The 26,122-nt window shown below is 57.4% G+C and overlaps 3 protein-coding genes across 5 annotated transcripts in view; 2 read left to right on the top strand and 1 right to left on the bottom strand.

Moving 5' to 3' along the window:
* PRDM16 (PR/SET domain 16) overlaps positions 1-10,913 on the bottom strand; it is a 339,606-nt gene extending 328,693 nt beyond the window's left edge. For all 3 annotated transcript variants that reach the window (XM_043923447.1, XM_043923449.1, XM_043923446.1), the window contains exon 1: positions 10,551-10,913. In XM_043923447.1, coding sequence (XP_043779382.1) covers positions 10,551-10,587 — 37 coding nt within the window. In that variant the 5' untranslated portion in view covers positions 10,588-10,913. The remainder of the gene's footprint in view (positions 1-10,550) is intronic.
* On the top strand, positions 10,742-20,876 carry LOC122707435 (translation initiation factor IF-2-like). The gene is made up of 3 exons (XM_043922905.1): positions 10,742-10,790; positions 10,912-11,586; positions 11,766-20,876. The coding sequence occupies exons 1-3, from the start codon at positions 10,742-10,744 to the stop codon at positions 12,134-12,136; spliced, it is 1,095 nt and encodes a 364-aa protein (XP_043778840.1). The 3' UTR covers positions 12,137-20,876.
* Positions 12,385-20,876, top strand: LOC122707436. Its single transcript, XM_043922906.1, has 6 exons — positions 12,385-12,452; positions 12,543-12,661; positions 13,094-13,169; positions 15,530-15,705; positions 15,789-16,191; positions 16,316-20,876. Exons 1-6 carry the CDS (start codon positions 12,385-12,387, stop codon positions 16,740-16,742), a joined length of 1,269 nt encoding a protein of 422 aa, XP_043778841.1. The 3' UTR covers positions 16,743-20,876.
* Positions 20,877-26,122: the final 5,246 nt, after the last annotated feature.

Below are 26,122 nucleotides of genomic sequence, written 5' to 3' on the forward strand. Positions count from 1 at the left end.
TGAAAGTGAGGGGGGTCCTTGCAAAGTACGAGCGCGCAGGAGGTGCCATGCTGCTGATGAGAAAGAACAGCCTGAAGGTGCGTCTCATTTGGACGGCAGATCCAGGCTCACCCAGAGGTGCGCACATCCGTGTGCACATGCAGCACACACATGGCTGGGTCTGCACGCTCCCCAGAGACCCTCTCAGCTCACTGCCCAGAGGAAGGGTGCAGGTCAGGGGCCCTGTCTCCCTTGAGTTGCATCGGCTCTGGCCAGGAAAATGCTCCCTGGCTTTCAGGCAGTTCAAGATTGCACTGGTTTTTCCAGGAATAAGCTGAGGGTGGTTTGCAAAGAAGACTGGGCTTCCCAGGGAGGTATCATGGGGCGAGCAGGTGGCAGCGAGCTAGAAAGTGGCATAGCCTGCAGCCCCAAGCAACTCGATGTTCACAGAGTGACCCATGTTCTCTGCATCACAAGCTCCTTCCATGAGGGCCCCCAGGAAGCCTGGCCTTCCCCTCCTCACGGACACCCCAGAAATAGCACCAGGACCCCTTGATCCAACTCTGATGACAGTGGGCATCACTGGGGGCAAGGAGTGACCCACAGCCACGTCTGAATTTGGGGGCTGGGAATGGCTGTCAGGTCGGCACAGGCCCAAAACACTGATTCCAACGCAGCCAGAACCTGATTCACTCGCTTCCCCTGGTCGGAGGATGGAAGCACCCTGCAAGGGAAAAATACGAATTCTGGGGACGTGGCCTCACTCTGAACCTTCCGGAGGAAGCATCATCTGAGGGCAAAACGGTGCCAGCGAGCGACAAGGGGCCCCCTGCTCGGCTGCACCCAGGAGGAAGGAGGGACCCCGGGGCTGTCCTATGGTCAGCTCCCGGTGAGCCTGATTCTCGCTCTTTGTTTCAACATTTTAAGACCGATGTGACCAGGCATCTCTGCAAAAGCCGTTACAGCCCACTGAGCAGACACCAACGTCTAAGCATTTTTAAATGTCTGCTCCTTCCCCTCGGAGACACAGCAAGAAAGAGCAACTTAGATGGGAGCCTGTTATGTGAATCCATATCTGGGCACAGTATTGACCTGCAGCACCTGAACACAGACATGGGATTAAACAGTGTCCCAGGAAATAATTGCTATTCAGCTCCCATCATCCCTGGCTGAGCTGGGCACTTCCCACTTGCACTCAAACACCGGAGGTGCCCTGCCTGCCATCGGTAAAGAGAAACGCTGCACAAATCTCAGCTGAGTCACTGGATTCGAAGCCGGGGCGGGGGAGGCTCTCAGGGAAGCAATGTCAGAAATGGAATCATCCTCTCTGCACCCCTCCGTCCCTCTCTTTCCCTCTCCCTTCTGGCCTTTACAACTTGAAACAGAGTAGTTGGGTGGGGCTCTAGCAACTCTCCATTAGCACAGACCCAAGGTCCTGGAGACCCCAGAGCTGAGCGTCTCCCAATGTGCTGAGGTGGGGGGGCTCACTTCTCATCCAAACAGTTCAGACACAGAGGCCCAGCACCCAGGGCAAGGACTTGCTGGGGACAGTGAGGACCAAGAGTCTGGTGGGCACCTGTGGCCCACGCCTCCACCCCCCCGGCCACCTCGCCACACTTCCCAGAGCATGGTGACGTCACCACATTTTCCTCTGGGGCAAGAGGGTCCACCCTGGGCAAGCATCCTGCAGCTGCCCAGGGCCCTTGGGCACGTCTCAGCATCCAGCACACAGGAGGCCCATGAATAGCAGGCAGGGATGAACCAATGGAAGGAGAGGTGCCATCAAAACAGACAGAAGACCTGACCCTGCAGGACATGGTAGGCCTCTGATGAGGAGAGAGCCAGCAGACGTCCCCAGCTCTTGAAGCCTCAAAGGTGGAAGTGAGGATGGAAAAGGTTTGGCCTGGCTGGGGGGCCAGGTGGAGCTGGAGGGAGGGGCCCGGCTGGACATCAGGGGCCAAAATAGACCTCAGCACCTGTGCTACTCAGCTTGAAAATAAAATCGTGAACTAAGGATCATGTGGGCTTTATTTTCTGGCTGAGCTGGATGGCCAGAACCAAAGCACCTACATGGACGCTTTATCATGACCCCAAACAGCCCCCACAGAGGAGGGAGGCAGAGGACCAGCAAAGTATCACTCCAAGCAGGCCCAGGAGGTAAAACTGACACTCGGTTTTGTCTACCTGGAGGAGGACATCTGGACTCAGCACCACCAGCCCCCCTGAGGCTCATCCCCCCAAACATCATGCTCCCTTCCAGAACCTTCTGTGCTATCCTCTTCATAGGCAACCAGGGAGGAAGCAAATACCCACATGTCCACACACCGCAGTCCCTCCACTGAGTCATAGCTCACTTTCACTTTCCCAGACAGCCTACCTTTCCTGGCTTCAAAGGTGGGAGTCTGGTAGTCCTGAGCTGCAGCAGGTACGGGGGTCAGAAGGGGGACACAGCCAGCTCAGAGTCAGCGTGGACGGAGTGCAGATTCTGACGCCTGAGAACCATGTGCCACCAAGCCCGTCCAAGGACTGACTCTGGGTTGAGGCCCCCATGTGGCCTCAGGAGCAGCGTCCAGCGGCCCCTCGGGCACAGCCTTCCTATTTTCACCAAGGATGCAGCTCTGCTATTCTTTCTAAAGTCAGAAAGTGGACAAAGACACTCATTTCTCAACAAACACAGCAGAACCTGAAAAGAGAGCAGACCTCACGCCTGATGACCACCCTGGGCTCATGCAGTCATGGTGACATGGCCTGGTCTCCAGAGCCTGGGGTCTCAGGAGACCCGGCCTGGGTCCTCCTGGCCCACCCTCTCCAGGCACCTCCTTGAGAAACAGGAGGGGGCTTCAGACCCAGAGAGGAGGTGCTAGGTCCCCCGACACATAAAAATTCATAATAGAATATAAAGCTTATATCAAAAAACAAATATGCCTGAATCTATCCAGGGGAGTTAAGAGGCAAGAGTGAAGGGAGACAGTTCTTAGTGTGGCCAGAAGGGCCTGAATATGTTTCTGGAACCTTCCTAGGAAACCCCTGCACCTTCTGGGAACCCCTCTCATCCTACATCAGGACAGCAGCCCTGGTCTCAGAGCCTCCTGGGCTATTTTCTTCCTGTTAATGCCCCTTGGCACTTCCTGGGACTGGAAGGGAGACACCACCCTCCCCCAGGGGAAGCACATGGTCCAGCAGGTGGATGATGACAGGAGAGCGGAGGTTGAGCCGCTGTATCCTGCCCCTCCCCATCCCCACGCTGGGGAACCAGGGGCTTTGGGGCCTGACTCAAGTCTCCTAAAAGCATCTCAGAATCAGGAGGCAGCAGGTGAGAGGGGCCCTGCACTTTGCCCACATCCCTCCCACAGATGCCTCTGAGCATCTCCAGCCTCGCGCCTGTGGGAGTGAGGAGCAAGCCTGCTCTGCCACGTGCCCCAGAGCCGCAGAGCAGCTCAGGCCAGGCCAGGACTTCCAAGGGCAACATGGATCCCAACACACACACACACACACACACTCACGCACTCACGCACATGTACTCTGGGGCTCACCCCCTTACGTGCCCCTCGCTGGACAGGATGCACACGCCATCCTGGAAGTGTGTGACCCACTGAGAAACAGCACAAATCTGGTGAATTTCCTGACCGAGTTCATTCTGCAAAAGCAGAAAGTGGGTACTCGGGGAAACTGTTTCTCTTTTCAGAGATGAGCATAGCAAGGGCTGCCCTCACTTCTCCAGGTTGGAGCTCAGGAACCCTGGGCATGGGATGGGGGGCCTTGCTTCCACACTTGCAAAGCCTATTTGTGGGCCCCCTCCTCCCACCTGAGGGGCCTGGAAAGGGAGGCTGGGTATGCTAAGGGTTGTGCAGCGTCTTGGGGTGCCCTATGCTCCGAGACAAATTTCAGATGAGTCTGTGTCAACCATTCCAACTCAAGGGCAGGGTCAGGCTAGAATGAAAAAGGGACCTGGCACTCATCAGGTTTGTTTAAAGACAGCCTCCGCTGTCTCCACCCTCACCCCGAAAGATGCGTGTTCAGGGTTGGGAATGGCACACTCGTCAGACAGAGAACGTGCACAGGGTAACGTGGAGCCTTATTTGGAGGAGATAAAATATTCACCAGGACCTAGCTATGTTTTAAAATGATTATAAATTATTTTAACAGTGCATTTGCAAAGGGTTATAAAAACAGCCATAATATATTTTTTTCCTTAGATTCTAGAATTACCAGTGTGACAGCTAATGCAATAATGATTTGTTTCAAATGCCAGTGTTTAAGCTGTATAAAGCTGATTTTATACATTTTTCCAGTAGGCCGCATTGTAGTTAATGAAATTAAACACACCAATCGCATTTGTCCCCAGGGGACGAGGAACTGAACACACCACTGGTTTATTTTTTTATTAAAATAAATTGCAGCCGGCAAGATGGACTAATTGCATACAGAATTGAAAAAGAAACATTCCATTGATATAATTAAGCCAATTTTCATGGACAGAAATAGTTATAGTGGATATAAAATAAGCAAAGCCTTCACCAGAATCTGACTTTCTTCCCTTTTTTTTTTTTCACAGAATGTTAACTATTAAACAAATATGTATCTTAGGCCGGCGCACTCCTATCGGCAGCCCCAGGGCATTGTTCCTCGGAGTCCAGAGAGAGGCCACAGCCTGGCCAGAGCACCTCCAGAGTGAGAACGACTGGCTCGGGAAACCCAGAGACAGGAGAGTGGTCAGAGCTGAAGAGGCCACCCAGGAATGCCCTGGGAGCCCGGAGAGCTCAGGAGCACTGGCCAGCCCAGAATGGCCACCGTGGCCCTGGCTGGAGCCTGTGAAGTGCCCAGACTTGAGGAACAGCGGCTGATTCCGGGCTGGACCTGCAACTGCAGCCGCCAGCCCTGTGGGTCAGTCAGGTCCATGGCCACAGCTCCTCCTCTTCCTGACTGCTTGGGGGAGGGGCAGGATTATGTGCATCCAGATTTGAGGTGGGGGTGGGGGTAGGAAGGTGAGCCAGCAGGTCCAACACCCCCTGGGTGGCCCAGGCAAAAGGCAATAACTGGGGTGCAGACAAGACCAAGCCCTGGTCAACATTCCAGCTTTCCTGCACCTGTCCTGGGGAGAGGACTCCCAGAGCCAAGGGCTAGAGACATCCAGACAAGGCCTCTGCCCAGCCTGAGTAGAGAGAGCAAAGTGAAAGAGTCCAGTCCTGGGTAGGGAAAGAATTCCGTCTGAAGGAGGCTGAAGGTAGCCAGTTGCATTCACAAGCTGTATGCACACGGATGTCTTTTTACAAATAGACCTGTTACAAGCTGACCACTGGCCCTGGGAAAATTCTTAAAACCTGATATACTAAAAAAAAAAAAAAAAAATCCTTGGAATTAACTGCAGCCGGCAGTGGCCTGGTGGGGGGCAGGGTACTAGACAGAAAACCCTGGAGGGCTTTACTGAAATGACATTCAGTTTCACCATTAACTTGCTGTGTGACCTTGTCAGGTTATTTGACCTCTCTGTGCCCTGGGTTTCTTACCCAGAAAAGTGGTGCCAGCTCACCATACTTTATCCTTCTCAGGGTCAGTGCAAGAGGGTGAGTGAAGTCTCCCAAGTGGACCATGAGCACCTCTACAGGCCCGTCTCCCCGAGGCTGCGGCGGCGACAGAAATTTGGGCAGCGGCTCAGGCTGCAGCCTACTCTGCTCTGGGGTCTCCCTGCAGGTGCGCGCGGGAGCGCACGGCCCAGCGCCAAGTTCGGCGGAAAGCAGAGATCGCTCCTGGAAAGCCGAACCTCCACCCTCACCTCGGTTTTCCCGCACCCGCCCAACTGAGACCTAGTCTTCCGGGCGCACTCCCACGTATCTCGGGTCCCAGATCCGCGAAGCGACTTGTAACCGCACACGGTCTGCAGCCCGCGGAGTCTGGGCGAGGGTCAGCAGTCGGGGTGGAGGGGCGGGGGTTGCGGAGGCCGCCCTTTTCTGTCCAGGAAATCGAGGGAGGCGGAGAGCCCTGGGGCCGGACTGCGGCCGCGGAAGAGGTGGGCTGGGCTGAGACCAGGGGAACTCGGGCGGACGGAGCTACCGCCACCGACTTCGGGCGCGTGTAGACGCGGGCCCCGCAACGGCCGCCGTAGTTGCAGCGACTTTGTGCGTGGAGAACCCCAAGCCGCGGTGACTATCGGCTCAGCCCGGGGTCCTCAGGCCCCGCACCCCGGCCCGCGCCGTCTGGAGCCTGGGACAGTCGCAGTCCGCGCCCGCGGCGAGGCCGGGCAGGCTGCCTTGGCCTCCAGAAGTTTCTGTGCCGCGCGGGGACGATGCCCCGGCTGTTCCTTGTCCTCCCGCACCGGCTACGTGAGCTGCAGCGTCCAAGACTTGTTACACGGGTTTGATTCAAAATCTGATAAATTGTATTTAACGCTATTTGAAATTTTTTAACGAAATTATTCACAAGATTTTTAATCCTGGATAATTTTTGTTAAAACTCTAATTATATGGCACCTTAATTACTAGCCCAGCCCCCAAGGATCCCTAATTGCCTCCTAATTGAATAAAACAGGGGACTAATCGCGCCCACGGAGGCCCAGCAAAGCTGGAGCACCTCCCCCAAGAGGCTCCTTGATGGGACCCCCAGACTGGCCCCACCACCCACACCAGGCCTCTCAACAGAATCGCGGGACTGGGTCCCCTGCCCTGCACTCTGCCTAGAGGGGAGCTGCCTGGTGAACTTGGGCCGTTGGAGGGTGGGGGAGGCTCAGCCCGCACCTGCTCCAGGCCAGCAGAGAAGCCAGCAGCCCTGAGCAGCCTGAGGTGATGGGGCTCGGTGGCTCTGAGCAGCCCCTGGGCCCAGCGGCTCCCCTTCCCCCAGGTAGCCCCAGGGGGAGGTCACGCCGGCCATGAATCCGCATCTCCCCTCCCGCAGGCCTCGTTGCCCTGGCACATCCGAGGGGCCCCCGGCCAGCCAGAGCCTGAGGGCCATCGCGCACCACCGCGGGGCACCTGGCCTTGGCCGCCAGCCCTGCTCCCCGCCCCTCCACCGCGGCCTCCTCATTTTCGTCCGAAGCGGGGAGAGCCGCCAGACTCCCGCTGGACATTTCCTGGCGCTGCTGCCCTACCAGGCGTCCAGATGGGAGGCTGCTGTCCCGGCTCCTGGAAGAGGACTAGTGGAAGGGGCAGGATTCCTCCAGGGTGGGAGAAGGGCTGGGCCCAGCAAGTCGGGAGCCTGGTCTGTTTCTGCTGGGGAGAAGGAACCAGCTGGGAGCTCAGCCTGCAGCCAGTCTCCCCAACCCTGTCGCACAGACCCCTTTCCAAGGAGGTAGCAGGGGTAACAGCCCCCACCCACACCCACCCCCATCCCAGAGGCTAGGTGGTAGCTGGCAGCTTCGAAGGGTAACTTCCCAGGCCTGAAATACACCGTATCTACGACTCCGGGGTCTGTTGCCTCCATGGGGATCAGGTCTCACGGGTGCTCGCATGGGGGCTGGACACAGTTTTGGGGGCACATCCTCCCTCACACAGGGTGCCCCAGCTGTGCTGTGAAGAGGTCAGGAGGGCACGATGGCTGTGCTGACCTGCCCACCTGGCTCTCAACAGCGCCAGGAACACAAAGCTTTTGTGTGCCATTTCATTTTTAAATGCAGGGCAGGGACGCCTGATTTCCCCACTGGCCAGCAAAGCCCCACCGAGTGTGAGGGGACCCTGCCAGACCTGTCCTCACCCAGATCAGCCTTCCCAGGCAGCTTGAGACAGAGGGCTTCCAGCAGCTGATCCGTAGCCCCAGCCTGAGAGCCCCAGTGGCCTCTGCCCCTGCAACTCTGAGCCCCCATGCAGACTCCAAAGATGCTACCAGCTCATCCAACACGTAGACTAAGCAGGAGAGAGCCCCTGGAGAGGGGTCCTGGGGACACACAAATGAAGTTAGAGCCCCAAATACACCCTCTGGAGCAGTCCCCAAGCTCTGAATCAGGGGATCTTATCCCACCACCACCACAACCTGGCTGTCCTTCCATGCCTGGCACATGACTGCAGGCACAGCCCAGTGCAGCACACTGGCCCTGTAACCATGACCTCTTTCCCCTCCCCCAGCCCCCTGACCCTGGCAGGATGTAGCTTGCAGACGGAGGTTCTGTTGGGGGACTAGGACTGCCCTGCTGCGGTGGGGATTCAGGTAATGGAGTCAGGTCCCCAGGGATGTCCACATCTGGCAAAAATATCGTCCAAAGAAATGAAATTTCCCAGTGGACCCAGTGTTCTGTGTCCAGCAGGGAGTGAGGTCCCATGCCTGCCTGAACCACCTTCTTGGGGAAGGCTGGGGGCAGCTGTCCTAGCTGTGTGACCCAGGCAGGAGGAATTCCCCGAGCTCGCACCAGTGTGGCTCCATCTGGGTCTGGGCCTGACAGACCTGCTTGGCGCTGCGGTTTTTCTCCATAAGGACTCCCAGGAAAAGGAACTCTGTGCTCTGCCCTCCCCTTGAGTTCAGTTCTCCCGCCGCTGAGCCAGGCTGCAGGTCTATGCCAGGCATCCATTCTAGGCCCCAGCAGAGCCAGACCGGGAATCTTCCCCACCTGTCTGGGGTGGAGCACAGAGAGCTGCGGGCCAGACCGGCGGGTGGGGGACGCTCGGAAGTTTCCGCGGCCGCGCAGAGCGCAGGGAGCCGGCCTCTCGCTTGCAGCGAAGGCCGGGCGAGAATTCGGTCGCCTTCCACTTTCTCACTCCACCTTAGGGCCCTTCCTCGGGGAGTCTGACCAGGGCGGCCTGCCGCCGGGAGGCCGAGTCACTGAGAAGATTCGTGGTGCACAAACAGACCCGATATACACACGAACACGCACACTCCACGCGTCCGCCGGCGGGCAGGTAACACACACACAGTCCAGCCGCACCAGTCACTAAACACAGGGCCTTGTTCGCACCAAGAGGGGCCAGAGGTCACAGAAGGCCAGGGAGGCCGAGACCTGGAGCACTGGGCACAGAAGACTGGAAACGGGCGCTTCAGCGAGGGGCCCGAGCGGCCGCGGGCGGGTCCAGGGGCGTCCTGTGGAGGCTGGAAGTTGCTTTTCCCCCGCGGGCCCGACGCGCGGCCTACGACTGAGCGTGGAGCGGGGGCTGTCGGGCCGAGCTGGCCGACCACCGAACCGAGAGGGTAGAACTTCTTCGGAAAACCGCCGTGAGTTTCGCGCCCCCTGGGCTCACGCTTGGGGGCTCGGCCCTGGGCGCTGCGAGGGCCGGCCGGGCAGGGTCTGGCCCAGGAGGAGCCGACTGATAGTCCTGGTGGTCCCGCAGGGATTCCCAAAGGGAGCGGGTCCCTCAGGCATTTCCCAAGGGGGAGCGAGTGGGCGGACGGCCGAAGAGGAGGGGGCGGCGAGAGCTGGAGGCGCCGAGAAAGCTCCCGGCGACGCTCGCCGCTTCGCTGCAGCCGGGCCGCGGCCGGGCTTCGGGAGCCGCGCTCGCCGGGCCGCGGCGCCGCTGCCCCCACCTGCCCGCCTCTCGGGTCGCAGCCCCGGACCGGTGGGCCTGGCAGTGAATGGCGCCAGCGACCGGGGCGCGGAAGGTGCGCGGGCGGCCCCAGGCGCCGTGGCGGGCTGCGGGGCGGGCGGCGAGCGCACCCGGCCGGCGGCGAGGACCGGGCCGGCGGCGCGCTGTGCGCGCGGAGCCCGGGGCTCGGCCCGAGACGGAGCGAAAGAGAAAGTAAGACCGGGGACCGGGCAGTCTCGCCGGGGGCAGCTCAGTCCCCGCCGGGCCTCGGGGCTGTGCCAGGCGAGCGGTAGCGGGAGGGTCCGAGCGGGGCCGAGGTCGAGGTGGCGGCGGGGAGGAAGGCGGCCCGGTGGGGACCCTCCTGCCGGGGACACCGACGCCGGGGCGGCCGCGCGGGCTGCCGGAGTCGCAGAGAAGCGCCCGCCGCCGCACGGGGCACCAGTTGGGAATAAACTTCACGACCACAGTTCCAAGCCCAGGGAAACATCTCCATTTTGCTCTCCCAGTGGCTGTGGCTATCCTGCCGACACCACCCCTGCCTTTCCTCCCGCGGAGCCGGGTGGGCGCCGGCCCGCGCCCCCTCCTCCGCCCCCTCCCCGGCTCGGGGTCTCCCTCCTCTGCGCCCGGCTGGCGGACGCCAAAGGCGGTGCTCTAGCGCCCACTATTTCAAAAGCCCGGAATATGATTTGACCAGGACTGAGAGCCACTCGGAGAGAGAGGGAGAGAGCGAGCAAGGAGGAAAAAGTTGCTCTCCCCTTTCGTCAACTTTTCACTAACTTTCGCTTTTCGCTCCCCTCCACCCCCAGCCCTCCCCCTCCGCCCCCCTCCCCGGCCCCCACCGCGCGCCTCGGGTTCCCGGGCCCGAGCGCCTGACACTGGGGGGGGGGGGAGGGGGTTCGGCGAGGAGGGGGCCGGCGCCTTCGGGGAGCGCGCGGCCCGAGCGCCCCGAGCCTCCGCGCCGAGCCCGGCCGCCCTGGAGCGCGGGAGGCGGAGCAGCCCCCGGGCCGCGCGGCCGATCCGGGGGCCGAGAGCCTGAGGCGCGCCGGCCGCGCCCCGACGCGCACCCCTGGCCCGGACGCCCCGGCCCGCGGCCCGGGCCCGGCGGCGCGGCGCGGCCGAGCGCGGGAGACTTACTTTTGGCTAGCTTCCTCGCCCTCGCCTTGGATCGCATGGTGTCGGCTCGCGGAACCTCTCTCCTCCTCCTTGAGTCCAGAAGCAGCTACACACTATCTTCATCTCCCCAGCATTGTCAGTTTGGACACCTTCGCACATGCGCACAGAGCACTCAATCTGACACCCCTCGCCGGGGCCAAAAAAACTTTGCAATGTATTCATCGTCTTCATCGTCGCGCCGCCGCCGCCGCCGCCGCCTCGGCGCGGGATTGGGGGGCTCTCCTCGGCCTTCCCGGTCTTCACCTCACTTATCTCTCACCCCCCCCGCCCCCTCCCTCCCTCCCCCCCCCTTTTCCGCGCAGCTCGGAACTGGCCCTTTAAGAAAACATTCCGTGCTCGGCGCTCCCGCCCGGGGCCCGCACCCCGGACACTTTAAAAAGACCCAGGTGGCCCCGGAGGCGAGGTGACTCCCCCCCTCCCCTGCGTCGCGTCGCGCGGCTGCTCCCGCCCCAGCTGGGCCGAAGATGGAGTGGCGGCGGCGTTTGTCCTCGAGACTTCCTTGGATCTGGGGGCAAACGCGCCGACAGTTCGGACGCGGGTCTGGCTGGTTTTGCTTCGTTTTATTGCATTTTATTACTAATTAAAAAGCTTCGCGTTCACCGTCGTCCCAGCCCGCTTTCCTCCTGGCTCTCCCCTCCGCCCCTGCCCCTGGCCAGCGATCTCCCGAACCCGGCTCCTCCGAAGCCTCTTTCGGGCCCCGCCGCCCCCCTCGGGCCTCCCCGGCCCCCGCCCCCTCCCCTTCGCCCCCACCCAACCGCTCTAGCTTCGGGCTTCGCGGCTCAAAAACAACAGCGGCAGCGCCGCCAGCTCCGCGCTCAGCCACTGCCCCGGCCGGCGGGCGGGACTCGGACCCGCCGCCCTCAGTCTCGCGCGGAGCTGCGGGGAGCAGCGCGCGGGGCACTGGGGAGGTGGCGCCCGGGCAGCCGTCCCAACGCCCGGCGCCCCGCACCTCGCCTCCCTCGGGCAGGCCCGCGCTCTCCTGCCTCCGCGGTCCTAGGTGAGTACCCAGCGGCGCGAGCGCCCAAGCTGGGCCACCTCGAGCGACCGGAGCCTCTGGGGACACGTCCCCCTCGCCTCTCGCGGCCCAGGTGCGTCTCGGGCTGGAGAGCGGGTGGAGGAGCAGGTGCCGGAGTGCGGGTGGGAGCCGACTGGGTGAGTGTTTCTTCTGCCCCGCAGCCCTCAAATTCGGAGGTGCGGCAACGGAGGGGCAAGGCTGGCGCAGGCCGGGTGTCGGGGCCCAGGGCCCTGGTGGGGATGGTGAGAATTGCCCTGTCGAGCATGTTTGGGATTCAAGAATGAATTGGAAGCAAACGGAAGAGGTGACATCCCAGCGCCCTTTCAAGTACCGGGGTTCCGCCAGGCTCCGGGACTTGGGCTGCCTGCAGAGTCAGCCTGAGCCGGAGAGGGGTCCTGGGCAGCCGTGCGGGGTCTCTGTTGCTCCGAGGGGGTCCGGGCGGCGCCCCTCCCCTTTGTTGTGCAGTGAGACCAGTGGGGCCTCCTCTGGGATCTACATTCGGAGCCCCGTGCCCTTTCCAAAACGGAGGTGAACTGGCAGTGTCCAAGGAGCTACCCCGAGACCCCAGAGTCCTAGCAGAGACACCCTGATGCCGAGGGGTGCATGGCCCACGCTACCCCAGAGGAGAAGCCTGAAGAAGCCCCGCTTGTCAAAAGCCAGCGGCAGCTCACTGGGCCTTCCGCCCTGGCCTCTCTGTAGTCCGAATTGCTTCCCTGCTGGGATCCCAACCCCGACAGAGCCCCTACTGCTGGAGGGGATGGATCCCCCTCACCGCCTAGGATGGAGAAGGCACTCTCTGCCCGGCTCTGGTGCCCACCGGCTGCCACCTCCACTGTTTCCAGCCCTCGGTGAGTGTTGCCCGTGGTGGCAGCGCGGAATTCACCCGCAGCTCAGTCTCATGGCCCACCGCCTTTCGGCTGCCTGTCCCCCACCCCCAGCCTCCCCCGCCTTGTCCTGTCCCAAACCCTGACCATCTTTCCTGGAGACTGGGCAAAGAACCGCTGGGATCAGAGGGTTCCTGGGCCTTGCTACTGGCCCCTCCGGGGCTTGCAGGAGAGTAGGGCATGGCTGCAGGTCCTAGCGGGCTCAGCCCTCCCCTCTGCCCCTCTGCCCAGGGTGTGTGAGGGGAAGGGTCACTGGGAGAGGAAGGAAGGTGGCTGGAGTCCTTCATTTGGAACTGTCTGCCCCACCCAACCACTGCAGGCTCTAGCTGGAGCAGAACAGGGCTGGGCACTGGCCAGAGAAAACACAAGGTCACCCTCATACCTCCGTACCCCATATTCTCCCATCTCGTTTAGGCCAAGGGTGCTACAATGGCTCCTATGAAGCACCCCCACCTGCTGTGAGGGTCCCTTCCCCACCCTGATCCCCACCTTTGCACTGTTTCTCCCACCCGGAAGGCACCAGCAGGACCCGAGGTCAGGAAGGCCCAGCTTCCTTCTGGGGGTGCTCCAGCTCACTCAGGACCTCTCCACGCTCCCTCCCTCAGCTAAAGAGGTGATTAAAATTGTGGAGCACCATTCAGACTCGGATCACACCCTCACCAGCCCGGGGAAGGAGGGCAGGTGTCCTGCAGAGAGAGCCAGTTGGTGCCCTTGTCTCTTTCCAGTGGTCCCCCAGGGCCCTGGAGGGTGGGGGGGGGGGCTCAGCTCAGAGCCTGCCTGGGGAGGGGTAAGCTAGCGATTAGGGATGGCCAGGAAGGCAGCTGAGGTACTGACACCCCCAGGGCACTCTCTCAAATCAGCCTCGTCAACTAAAGAAGCCCCAGCAGGCCGTCCCCAAGGCCATGGCCCTGGCCTGGCCAGGCCCTGCCCCCGCGTGGTGAGACTTAGACCTGACCAAGAGCAAGCAGGTCAGGCTTCAGGGAGAGTACTGGGGAGTGAAGGGGTGGAACAGAGAAAATCAGAGACAGGTCCTCCCGGCACCCAGCTCCACGTCCTGTCCCCCTTCCCCCCCAACTATCCCCCTCCCTGCTGACATTGGGAGTCTTGGGGAAACAAGCCGGGCCAGTGGAGGCAGAAGAGGGGCAGTTTTCATTTCAATAGTACTAAAAGGTTGAAAGGCTGTTTTTCAAAGTAAGCTAAGCTTTGGGGATTCTCACGGCTGGTGCAGGGACTTCGGGACCCCGCACTGGGGTTGGGGGTGCAGAAGTGCCACCCATCCCCGTCGTTCCTGGTGCCCTCCTCAGGGGCACTTCCAACTCTGTCAGGCCATCAGAGGGTGGATGAGGTGTGGGCAGCCGTGTGCTCTACACCCTATGAAGTTTGGGAGCGGACTTCAACCCTGGGGTCTAGGGCACAGAGAGGGGACTTTTCCCAGCAGCTTCTGCCACAGTCTAGAATCCTGCTTCAACCCAGAGCTCAGCCCACTCCCAGCCTTCCCAGCAAGAGAGGAAGTATGGTTGGAGACCCAAGACCAGCTGAACTCCTTTGGGAAAAGGCTGGGTTTGGAAGGGAGCACGTGAAGTTAGCCCTGCAGGGCTGTCAGAAGCCTCTGTGGACCTGGGGCTCCCAGGAAACCCAGACCAAGGCGTCGTGCACTCCCAGCGTCCACACTTCGGGGCTAGAATGTCTCTTTGCTGGCCAGGAAGGGGCCCCATGCCCACTTGTGGAGGCCTGGTCTCTGGAGAGGAGGTCTGTATGGTGAGGTTTGAGTGCCTGGAGGTGCAGGGTCCGAGATGCCCAGCTGCCCAGTCAAGGTCTTCAGGCCCAGAGAGCCCCTCTGCTGACTGCGGCTGGGAGGTGGGAATGGGCAGCCTACGAACCAGATGCAGTGACCCTGCTAGGTTCCCCTCTGTGCTCGCTGAACTTGACCACCGGCTTCAGGGACTCAGTCTCCCAGCTCCATCGGATTCTGGGTCAAGTTTTGTTCATCCTCAGACTCCTGCTCTGAAAAACAGTAGCTGGGGAAATAAAAGCAGGCTCCATTAGTTTATAAGCCAGCTCCTCTCTGAGTTCCGGAACTGCCCCAGGAGGGGGTCCAGACCACCAGTCTTGCCCCACCCCCAACTTGGGGCCAGGCGTCCGGCTGAGACGGAGGTCTCCCTCTCTGGGCACATTCTGCCCAGAATGGGAATGGCTCCTATTTGAGCAGCAGCAGGAGGAAGACCACGAGGGACGCTTAGGGACAAGGAGTATGGTTCCCAACTACACAGAGAAGAAAACAGAGATAGTCTCGGAGCTCAGCAGGGGACCCTTCGGGGACTGAATGCCTTCCAGCCTTGGGTGATCGGGGTTTGGTCCAGCAAGGGGGTGGGGGGCACAGACAACCCACAGAGCCCTTTCTTCCCCAGCCGGACCTCCACACCGGCCTGCCATGGGTGCTACCCCAGCACTGCGCCTCAGCTGGAACCACAGGCTCCTCCCTGGACCCTGGGGCTGATATTTCAGGCCCCTGTTTGACCCTCTTCCTACCCCAGACCGAGAGGCACTTGCTGTGACCCAGGCAAGGTTACAGGACAGAAGGACACAGGTCCTGATTTCTGGCCCAGCGAGTTCAGAAGCCGTGTGCCAAAGCCGTTCCCTCTGCAGCTCAGAGCAGACGCCTCCTGGCCGGGCACCCACACCAACTCCCTGCTTCTGTAGTGGGTTGCAGAGAGGGTCCGGACGCTTCCAACCAAGACTTCCCGGGAATGTGAACCATGCAGCAGATTCTGAACAAACCCCAGATGTTCGGAACCGAGGCTGGGGGACGCTGTCTTCTGTACACAGGCAACCTCCTGGGAGGGCCTGCTGACTCTTCTGCCTGGTCCTGGAGTCCTGGCCTGGGCGCCACTGCTCAGGAACACAGGTGCCTGGGAATCGCAGCAGGGGTCTGCCCCAGGCTTTGGGAGGAGGCGTGTAACCGGGACTTTCGTTTTCTTTTTCTTTTCTTTTTTTTAAAAAGAGATTGAGGCTGTGGGCTTGACCTCCCTCCTTTGAGCCAGGTGGGAGATGGCTCCGGAATCCCGGCCCAAACTGGCGCCCCAGGAAGCGCAGGAGGCGCCCGGCGACTCCTTCCCCGCGGCGCGCCAAGCGGGCCGAACTCCGCGGCTGAGTCGCGCGGCTCCAGTCACCGCGCGCGGGCTCGGGCTCCGGCCTCGGAGAGCGGTAAACGGAATCGGTTTCCCACGGTTTCCCTCTTCATCCCAGGGCCTTTCAAAAGCCGCTCACGAATTCCGCCGTCCAGTTTAGGAGGATTCTGAGCCTCGCGTTCACCCCGCGTCGCCTGGAAAGGGGACCCTCGCGCCGCCCGCATCTCCGGGCCGCCCGCCCGCGCACGCGGGGAGCAACTTCGTTCCCCTGAGCGCCCTGGCCCCGCGGCGCGGGCAGAGCTCCGCCCGGCAAAGGTGGCACCGTGGTCGCTCCAGAACGCTGCCTGCGTGGACGCGGCCGCCGCCTTCTGCTCCCGGTTCCGGCTGCGCGCGGGCAGAGCCCTAGAAACAACGAAAACGGCGAGCAGCGTTGCTTTCCGGACGTCGGAGTCCCGGAAGCCTCTGGGTGCGAGCCGGTCCTCCGTGTCCCTAGACGCCCCAGAGCCGAGCTCACCGCCGGGCCGCCAGTACCGGAGCAGACTCCCCCAGTCGGCTTGCCGGCAATCCACGCCTCGGTTTGCAAAGCCCTCTCCTCCGGACCTTGGTCCCTGCCACACCGCCCTCCCCCAGCCCCGACCCCGACCCCGACCCTGACCCCGTTAGTTTGGAAACCAAATTTCGCCTTTGGTCCCGCTGCAGACGTGACCTCGGAGGAGGAGCTGCGGGGAGATGCTTCTCTGAACCTCAGTTTCCCCACCTGTGCAACGGAGCCATATGTTCCTGCGCCCCTCCCGGGGTTGATGTGGGATTGGCGGGGAGAGAGAACCTGGAAAACACCCGACGGGGCCCATTTCTGCCCACCTTTTGGGGCCAGGTTTGCGCCGGTGGGGTTCAGCTGTCGTGCACTGACCAGAAGGGCCCCAGGTTGCTCCTAGCGATCGCCGCCCTCCCGCCATCTCCTCCATCTCCCCCCCCGCCCCCCCCCCCACGCTGCCCTCACCCCGGAACTCCCCTCTCCGGGGGCGCGTGGTGGAGGTGTGAGGGTCCTGCTTGGCGCCTAGGCATCTCCGCTCAGCCTCTAGCCGGGGTGTTGCTAGCCCTGGACGGTTCTCTCAGGTTCCTTTGAGGCCCCGCGTGCAGAAAGATTTTAAGGCAACAGGCTCCTACTCTCCGGGTGGTACCACCGGACACCCCGGATCTCGCAAAGGGTGGGTGATGGGACTGACCCGGGACGGGACAGGATTACAGCTGAGCTTCTAGAAGGGAATTTACCCCTCCCTACCCCCTCCATATGCCAACGTAGGGGGTGGCCAGCTTGTCTGGGAGGGGCCCTGGGGCATGTGACCTGGGTTTAAAGATCATCCTGGGGACTTCCTTGGTGGTCCAGTGGTTAAGAGTCTGCCTAGCAATGCAGGGGCGCAGATCCCTGGTCAGCGAGCTAAGATCCCACATGTCAAGATGCAGGGCCAAAAGATGAAAATTAAAGAAAAAACTATCAGCCTTAAACTATGAAGCTGAGCGGTAAGGGAGAGAATTGAGGATCTGAATGCCTTCATTCAGGGGAGGGGCATGGCCTGCTTAAAATGTCCAGACTGCTCACTGCTTCTGGACAAGACCATTGGAGGGTAAGGGGTGGCCGGGGGGGACCAAATGGACAGCCTCTCCCCAGGTCCCTTTTACCTGCTGCTAAACCAGTCATTGCAGGAAGCTCTTGTGAACAAGCAAGAAAACAGAAGAGCCCAGGACTGCCCCAGGCAGGGGAAAAAATTACCCCTCGTGCTGCCAGACCCGAAGCTGATGGAATCGGTCGAGGATTACCGTCCCCTGGGGCAGGGCCGCCTGCTTCTGCTTAAGGCACCCAGAGCCCACAACCCTGGGGCTGCAGGGAGGGAGCGGGCACTCGCGGTTCTTGGCTCCGCTGCCCCTGCCAGGACTTCTCCACCTCTGAGGCAGTGGGGCTCCCTCCACCTCCGCCCTCGCACATCCGCAGGAGGTTCCCTGGTGAAGGAAGGACCAGTGGTGGCCAGAGTGGCAGGTCAGGGGACCTCACTGAGGACTGAGGGGCTAGGGTAGCAGCCCCTCCCTCACGGGAGTCCCCCCACCCCCGCTGTGGTATTAGTGAAGTTATTATGAGTGTCCTGCCGGGTAGGGGGCAGCAGAGGGACTGCCTGAACACTGCCCCCGCCACTCACACAGGACGCCCCCTGCTTCCCTTCCAGGACAAGCTGGCAGCTTTAGGGGCTGAGGGGAGGGAGCAGATCAGAGGAACTTAGCTTAGTCAGAGCCAGAGGCTTCCCCATTCTACCCGGGGCTCCGGGGCAGCCCCCCTCCAGCTTCCTAGGCGTCCCAGTTTCCCACAGTGTAATATGGAGGTGAAAAAGTGGGTGTTGTGGGCATAGCTGCAGGCAAGTTTGCTGCCTGGTGCCTCCTGGGAGCTCAGGTTTTTGGAGCTGGGACAGCTAGCAGCAGGGTTCCCTGCGCCCTCTACCCCTCCTCTCCCAGAACCAAAGCCTGTTCCTCGGGCTCTGACCTGGATTCATGGAGGGCTGTTCCCTGTTCCCTTGCTGGATACAGAGGGCCAGTGGGACCAGGACGAAGGACAGGGCTCCTGGGAGCTGTGGGTTCCCCTCCCCCTGCAGCTCTTCATGGGTTTCCAGAGTCAGGCCCACCCTGACTTCAGCTCCTCTCACAGGTCACCATGTGCCTGCTGAGAGGCCGAGGCTCTCAGACCATGTGCAGACTGCATTTATTCATTCAGTCATTGACTTATGGCCAGAAGCCCTGGTAAGGCTGGGGCTCCTGAACTTACAGCCAAACGGTGCTGAGCTGAAGTGAAGGCTGTTTGTTCCCGCACACCTGCAGCTTCCAGAGCATCTTACCCTGCCCTCCCCCTGCTCCCTCAGGGTCCCAGTGCCTGCGACTGTGCTTGGAGCTCAGTGAGTGAAAGAATGAATGAATGAAGAGGGCTGAATGAGTTGAAAGTGACCCTGGGATCCCCAAAGGCTGATCTCAGCCCTAGAAATGGGGGAGGGGAGGTCCAGGTGACCTTCCAGGCCGTGGCCATGGGGCCACAGCCCTGTGCTGAGCATCCTTTCCCTGCCCTGCATCAAGCAGCCCGTGCCAAGTGACAGGGATGCAGCAGTGAGCAAACCACCCAAGTGCCCTGATGTGCAGCGCATGACTTGGAAAAGGGAAGACCACTTGCTCAGGGGTGAGTGAGTGGGTGGGGTCAGCCGGGTGCTGGGGACAGCGGACACTGGCAGAAAGAGCATCCTCAGGAGACATATGGTCTGGCCCTAAGTTCACTGGCCTGGAGTATGGAGCCTAAGGGGTACTGGGGCTCCAGAGCCAGGCAGGGTGCTGGCGGCTGCCCCAGTCACTCCCACCCTTGGGCTCCATCCCAGTGCATATGGCCCTAATCCCACACCGTGGAACCCCAGTGAGGAGACACTGGTGCTCAGAGGAGCGAGGACTTTCCCGGGAGGCAGGGCAGTGGGAGTCACCTGGCTGACACAGAGCCCTGCTCCAGGTGGCCCATGAAGGATGTCTGCAGAGGGAGGGGTTTCCATCTGGGACCTTTCCTGGTTTCATGCCCTGCCAGAATTGTGAGCTCCAAAGGAGGATCCTGACGATGACCGAGATGTTTATTTGCCTGTGTCCAGAAAGGCTTGGCTGCCAGAGTTTGTATTTCCTCAGAGTCTAGCTGTTGCTGGAGAGTCAGGACCCCTCTCAGTGTGGACATCCCAGGGCCATTCTGGGGCACAGACCAGTGGCTTTGGGGGCCTGGTTTGGAGCCAACATTTCAAGCAAGTCAGGCTTAGAATCTGGGCTTCTGGGAAGAAATTTCCAATCATGAAATGTGTCATTTGAAAAAATATATGTGTCAGTTAAGTGTGCACTGAGCCTGGACCACATGGGATAGGGTTGTTCTAATAAACACGAATAAGCCCGTTTTCACATTAGAGAAATAACAGTTTCAAGTAGAAATGTGGTGCTTTTAAAAGAGGTTAATTAATAAACAGCAGGTAATTGTTCATGGCACATGGTGGCAGAGGGTAATTTTCATTTTAGAGGAGAGAAGGGCCAAATGCCCCCCCAACTCAGATTTTTTGTGTAATAATCACCTTGGCTTCACCTCCGCCTTTAATTTTTACAGCTGGAGCTGTTTATCATCGCTCCAACTTTCACTAAAAAGGAAAAACTATCACTTAAACAAAGCCATTGAAAACTCAGCATCATATGTGGATTTCTTAACATAAATAAATCATACAAACCAAGATTTATGTTCTCCCAGTGATGTCATTCGCTGAAGGCTGCCTTCCCAATCAAATCAGTGGTTAGTGACTCTCCTTTTGTGTGTGTGCTTTTTGCGAAATAAGAAAAGCAGCGCTGGCATCCTGGCTGCTCTCTTTCTCTGCTCCGCCCAGGACATCAGAAAGATCTCTCCCTGCATCAGCGCAACTGGGTCTAAACGGTGAGCACAGATTCAACGCCACAGATGGCATTTCAAGCCTTTGTTTTTGAAATGCAAGTTCTAAGTTGAAAGACTGTTAAGGCTTCCTGAAGGATTTGCTCAGACCCCAGCAGAAGCTGGGGAGCCTGGGGGTCTCTCGGAGCCTAGGGTGAGTTTGGCTGCAGAGTCATCACATTGAAATGAGCAAGGACCACGACCGTCACCTGTGATGGGGAGATGAGATGTGGTCGCTCTGTATAGTGGAGGAATGTCAGTCACAGCAAAGAACGAAGCCCTGATGTGGACCACAGTGTGCACGAAGTCGGCAAACGAAGCGAGTCAGAGCAGGTCACATACCATTCCATTCCACCTACGTGACATGTCCAGGATGGGCAAATCCACAGAGACAGAAAAGAAACAAGTGGTTGCCAGGGTAGGGGAGAGGACATGGTGGGTGACTGCTTCCTCGGCACAGGATTTCCTTCTGGGAAGATGAAAATGTTCTGGAAACAGATGCCCACTTTATTTATTTACTAAAGTCTTCCTTGTTTGTTTGTTTTTATTGGCTGCACCGGGTCTTAGTTGCAGCACATAGGATCTTCATTGCAGTATCCAGGATCTTTAGTCGCAGCATGCAAAGTCTTTGTTGCAGCATGTAGGATCTAGGGGTCAAATCTGGGTCCTCTGTGTTGGGAGAGCAGGGTCTTAGCCACTGGACCACCAGGAACATCCCAGACAGCCCACTTAAAAATGGAGACCGTCGTACTATGTTAATTGTGTCTCAATAAATCTGTTATTTAAAAATCACTACTGAGAACATATGTTTAAAAAGCTTTATGTTCATTTTAAAGTTTTTTCTATTTTGAAATGATCACACAGATGGGTGAGTGTGTAAGACTGCATGTGCGTGTATCACATGAGCACTGTCCCCAGCTCCTGAGTGAAACATGAGCTTGTGATCATTTTTCTTCAAAGTTATCTGTGTAGCCCCTTCCCCTAACTGCATCCCCTTCAACCAGCCCAGAGGTAACCACCCCACAGGTATTTGTGTTAACCATCTCCTTGTTTTCCAGTTTTATCATCCAAGACAGATCCCTGAAAATGGGAGACCAGCCACAGAAGCTTCAGTTCAGTTCAGTTCAGTTGCTCAGTCATGTCAACCCTTTGTGACTTCACGGACTACAGCACACCATGCCTCCCTGTCCATCTCCAACTCCTGGAGCTTGCTCAAACTCATGTCCATTGAGTCGGTGATCCCATTCAACCATCTTATCCTCGGCCGTCCCCTTCTCCTTCTGCCTTCTGCCTTCAATCCTTCCCAGCATCAGGGTCTTTTCCAATGAGTCAGTTCTTCACATCAAGTGTCCAGAGTATTTGCACTTTAGCTTTAGCATCAGTCCTTCCAATGAATATTCAGGACTGATTTCCTATACAGTTAACTGATTTGACAGCAGCTTTCTGAAGTTGAAATGACTGAGGAATGTTAAAATCACCAGTAGTGGGTACATGAAACATGGTGAATCCAAACCGTGGTGTGCACCTCAGCCATCAAAGGGAATGGAGTCCTTGTACCCTTTACAGCACAGAGGACCCTTGAAAACATGGTGCTCAGTGAGAGAAGCCGGTCACAAAAGGCCATATGTTGTAGAATGCCATTGATACAAAGTGTCCAGAATAGGCAAGTCCAGAGAGACAGAGCACAGTTCAGTGGTTGCCTAGCCATGGGAGGAAAAGCCATGGCATCTCAACAGGTAAAGGTTTCAAGTCCAGCTCCAGCCCCAGGTGTTGACAGAAGACCTTCATTTGGAAGCCAACAGCCAGAAGGAAAATAGGGCTGACCTGGTGGCTCAGTGATAAAGAATCTGCCTACCAATGCAGGAGACACGGGTTTAATCCTTCAGTCGAGATTTCCTGGAGGAGGATGTGGTTACCCACTCCAATATTCTTGCCTGGAAAATTCCATGGACAGAGAAGCCTGGTGGGTTACAGTTCATGGGGGTCACAAAGAGTATAATGTGACTGAGCGCGCGCACACACACACACACACAAGGTTAGGTGCCCAGACCTCGCAATGTGGGCGATAAATTCATTCAAGAGCATACATTCATTGTATACCTACTATTTGCCACGGCAGTCATAACCCCCAAGGATACAGTGTGACTGAAACACAAAAGATTCCCCTCCACACACCACCCAGCTCCCTTTCTCATGGGGAGGCAGTGACAAGCCAGATTCAGCAGGTGGGAGGCTGCACTGCTATTGGAATAAGGAAGAGAGATGAAGGATCAGGGGTGAGGAGGGTGCAATTCCCAACAGGGTGGCCCAGGCAGACTTCTCCGAGATGGTAGTGTTTGAGTGGGGATATGAGTGAATGAGAAAGTAGCCATGTGTGCATCAATCGGAGCAGCATTTAGACAAAGGGAACAGCCAATGCAGAGCCCAGAGGTGAGAGCATCCAGTGCCGGAGCAGAAGGAAAGAGGGAGAGGAAAAGGAAATCAATTGGGAGCAGTGGGCTGGAGGCTGCAAACTGAGGTTGTGGACAGAATTAAGATGATTAATCAGCTGATCTCAAAGTAGGGCAAGCATCTCCTGGGTTATGTGGCTGGGTGCCGTATCTTTAAATGTGGTAGATGGAGCAGAAATATTCAGACAGACTTGTTGGCTTTGTACATGGGAGGGGCCAGGAGCCAAGGAAGGCAGGCAGCATTTCTAGAAGATGGAAAAGACAAGAAAATCTATTCTAGACCCTCCAGAAAAGAAAGCAGCCCAAGCAATAGTGCCTTGATTTTTACCCAGCAAGACTCATTTCAGACTTCTGACCTGCAGAATAGTAAAATGATATGTCTGTGCTGTCTTAAGCCACTGTGTTTGTGATAACTTATTACAGCAATCACAGGAATCTCATACATGAAGGAGCAGGACCTTTATCTATCTGTGGTCAAGACAAGTGAGGTCACGATAAAGGTCTGAGCCAGGCTCCCTGAAGTTAATCCAGGGAACAGTGGCTGTAGGCGTACTGGTCATGATGGTCCTCACATCTGATTCCTTATTCTCTCTGCTCTGATATGACCCATGACATCCTGCCCATAACCACAGTCCTTGAAGCTCTGTTATTCCCTGAGGAATTAATTCCTTTGCATCTCCTGCTCCCTAGTGCCTGTATTTTCCTGGCTTACTTTCTCATTTTGGTGGAGCACATCCTTTAGTAACTTCTGATAAACTGGAAGATACATTTTTTAGGACAACACATGTCTAGAAAGGTCTTTATTCCTCCACCATACCAGAATGCTAGTCTGGCTGGGTATAAAATTCTAGACTGGAGATGATTTTCATCCAGAATTTTAAAAGTTTGGCTCCATTGTCTTCTTACTTCAAGGGTTGCTGTTGAGAAGTTCAAGGAGATTCTGTTTCCTTATGCTGTGCACGTGACTTGCTTTTCTGTCATTGGAATCTATAGATTCTCCTTTTCCCAAATGTTGCAATATTTCACAGCAATGCACCTGAAATGTCTCATCTCATCCACAGTGGTTTCTTTCAAACTGGAAGCTTACTCTTCAGTTCTGGGAAGGTTTTTTGAAATGTCTTGTTGCTGTTTTTCCACAATTTATTTCCTCTGTTCTTTGTTTTTGGAAAGATAATTAGGATCAAGTTTTCTTCTGCCCATGTGGTCTGTGTTTCCTCCTAATGGCTTTGTTCTATCTGTTTCAGTCTCTGTCTTTCCTCCAATATCTGCTGCTCCTTGGCTGTCTGCCCATGATCCAAAGGGGGGCATACAGAGCTGGCTGGAATATCTGAGAGGGAGGGAGAAGCCCTTGCTTTTGAGATTTGCAGAAGGGTGACTCTGGGAACCCTTGGTGACACCATCCTCAGGGACCGATTCAGTTCCCATAGATTGAGGCAGGGTCTGGCTGCCAGCCTTCTGGGGGCCACACTGGGGTGGAGACAGGGGTCTGTTTGGTCAGCAGGCACACAAGCCTGTCTGCATTCCAGGGAATATAACTTCGGGCTTTCTTGACATGGGGGAGGGGTGACTGGAGGGGGAAGGGCAGCTAGAGGGGGAGGCCACCTAGGACTCCTCATAGTCCCCTTTCATATAGCCTTCCTGACCATAGCCACTCATGCATCCCTCATCCAGGGATGCTTTTATGGCCAATCCTGAGATCAAGCAGGGGTGCTCTGTCTCCTAAATCTGGCAAAATCTCACCTTCCAACTCTCCACTTAGGGCTGTCTCTCTCTTGTCTGTGACCCAGTTACCCCGGCTCCATCTGCAATTCGACCTTCAGATACTTGTGGCTGCTCTGTCCTCTCCACCTTGTGGGTAAATGTCTTTCATCATCTCTTTATTGTGGTTCAAGTGGGTTTGCAGTACAAGTGCTGTGACATGTGTTTAATCTGTCATCTTAATCAGAGGTTTTGTGGTTCTTTGAGAAAAGGTTGTGTCCGCTCTTAGGTCCAGGTCTGGTACCATGCAGGGTCCAGCTTCCCTGAGCAAAATTTTCTGAATCCTGATCTGCAAATTCCCCAAAGCCTTCCCAACAGCAAATTCCAGCAAGAAAGAGCTGATCTATGAAACCAGTTAGTTCCACTGATGTGTCTCTGAAACTCAGGACTGGGGGACCTTCAGGGATATAAATTGAAATATCAACAGTGGTTTTCTCCAAGTGATGGGACTTTAGGATATTATAACTTTTTTCTCTTTTTATGCTTATGTGCATTTAAATTTTTCTCCAGAGAGTATATATTAGTCATGTAATTGCTACAGTGTTTAAAATTAGGAACAAAATCCTATCTGTCTTTTGAGAATGAGCTCAGAAGTCATCACCTCCCTGGAGCTTCTCCTGATGGGGCTGTCAGTACTGCTCCCTCACTGTGTGTATAAAAGGCACATGAAATACAACTGTATTTTCTAAATATTAACTTGATTTCTGAGCTGAAGTGTCATTTCTATCAGGGTGTGTAAGACTGGAGGGAGATAGGGAGAGGGGAGCAGGTGTGCAGGCTCTGGGGCAAGCTGCCCCTCGCCACCCCATGACCTGTTCAGGTCTTGGTCTCCTCACCTGCAGATGTGAGAACAGCACCCACCTGTGGACTGCTGTGGGGTGAAGGTCACTGATACCTGAGAAGGGCATCTATACATAAAACTGACCACTTTAACCATTTTTGAGTGCACAGTTCAGCAGCATTAAGCACATTCATGTTGGTGTGCAATCATCCCCACCATCTGTCTCCAGAGCTTCCTTATCTTCCCAAACTAACGTTTTGTCCCCATTAAACACTTGCTCTCCCTTTCCCCCATAGCTTCCCTCATAGCTCAGTTGGTAAAGAATCCACCTGCAATTCAGGAGACCTCGGTTCGATTCCTGGATGGAGAAGATCTGCTGGAGAAGAGATAGGCTACCCACTCCAGGATTCTTGGGCTTCCCTTGTGGCTCAGCTGGTAAAGAATCTGCCTGCAATGTGGGAGACCTGGGTTTGAACCCTGGATTGGGAAGATCCCCTGGAGAAGAGAAAGGCTACCCACTGCAGTATTCTGGCCTGAAGAATTCCATGGACTCTATAGTCCATGGGGTCGCAAAGAGTCAGACACGACTGAGTGACTTTCATTCACTCCCCGCTTCCTCCAGCCCCTGGACCCCCTTCTTCTCCTTTCTATGCAGGGATTTGACTCCTCCAGGGACCTCCATGAGTGGCACCAGACAATATCTGTCCTCTGGTGTCTGGCTTTTTCACTGAGCACAGTGTCCTGAAGCCTCATCCTCTTGTAGCAGGTGTCAGAATCACCTTCCTTGTCAGGATGCCTGACACCCCAGAGTGTGCTGTACACACCTCAGTCACCCATCAGGCTGTGGATGGACACTTGAGTGTCCATCTGATTCCCCGAGCTGCTTTCAACAATGTTCGTCTTCATCATCTCTCTTAGGGGGTGGTATTGCTTTCCTTGGCACATGGAGGGACTTACAGGCCTCTTTGGGGTTATCTTTGGGGATGGAAACACTCCATCATGCCTGTCTGTCTTCTCCCTCCTGACTCTGAGCTCCAGGAGGCTGCACA

This window comes from Cervus elaphus, chromosome 14 (genome assembly GCF_910594005.1).
Source record: "Cervus elaphus chromosome 14, mCerEla1.1, whole genome shotgun sequence".
In the NCBI taxonomy this organism is placed as follows: domain Eukaryota; kingdom Metazoa; phylum Chordata; class Mammalia; order Artiodactyla; family Cervidae; genus Cervus; species Cervus elaphus.

What these genes read in the sequence shown, in the direction of transcription:
- LOC122707436 (XM_043922906.1), top strand. Translation starts at nt 12,385, where the DNA reads ATGGAGAAGGCACTCTCTGCCCGGCTCTGGTGCCCACCGGCTGCCACC. An exon ending in TCCACTGTTTCCAGCCCTCG is followed by an intron (nt 12,453 to 12,542) that starts GTGAGTGTTGCC and finishes CCCCACCCCCAG; the next exon opens with CCTCCCCCGCCTTGTCCTGT. An exon ending in AGCCCGGGGAAGGAGGGCAG is followed by an intron (nt 13,170 to 15,529) that starts GTGTCCTGCAGA and finishes CCTTTGAGCCAG; the next exon opens with GTGGGAGATGGCTCCGGAAT.
- LOC122707435 (XM_043922905.1), top strand. Translation starts at nt 10,742, where the DNA reads ATGTATTCATCGTCTTCATCGTCGCGCCGCCGCCGCCGCCGCCGCCTC. An exon ending in CCGCCGCCGCCGCCGCCTCG is followed by an intron (nt 10,791 to 10,911) that starts GCGCGGGATTGG and finishes TGGCCCTTTAAG; the next exon opens with AAAACATTCCGTGCTCGGCG. An exon ending in TCCTGCCTCCGCGGTCCTAG is followed by an intron (nt 11,587 to 11,765) that starts GTGAGTACCCAG and finishes TCTGCCCCGCAG; the next exon opens with CCCTCAAATTCGGAGGTGCG.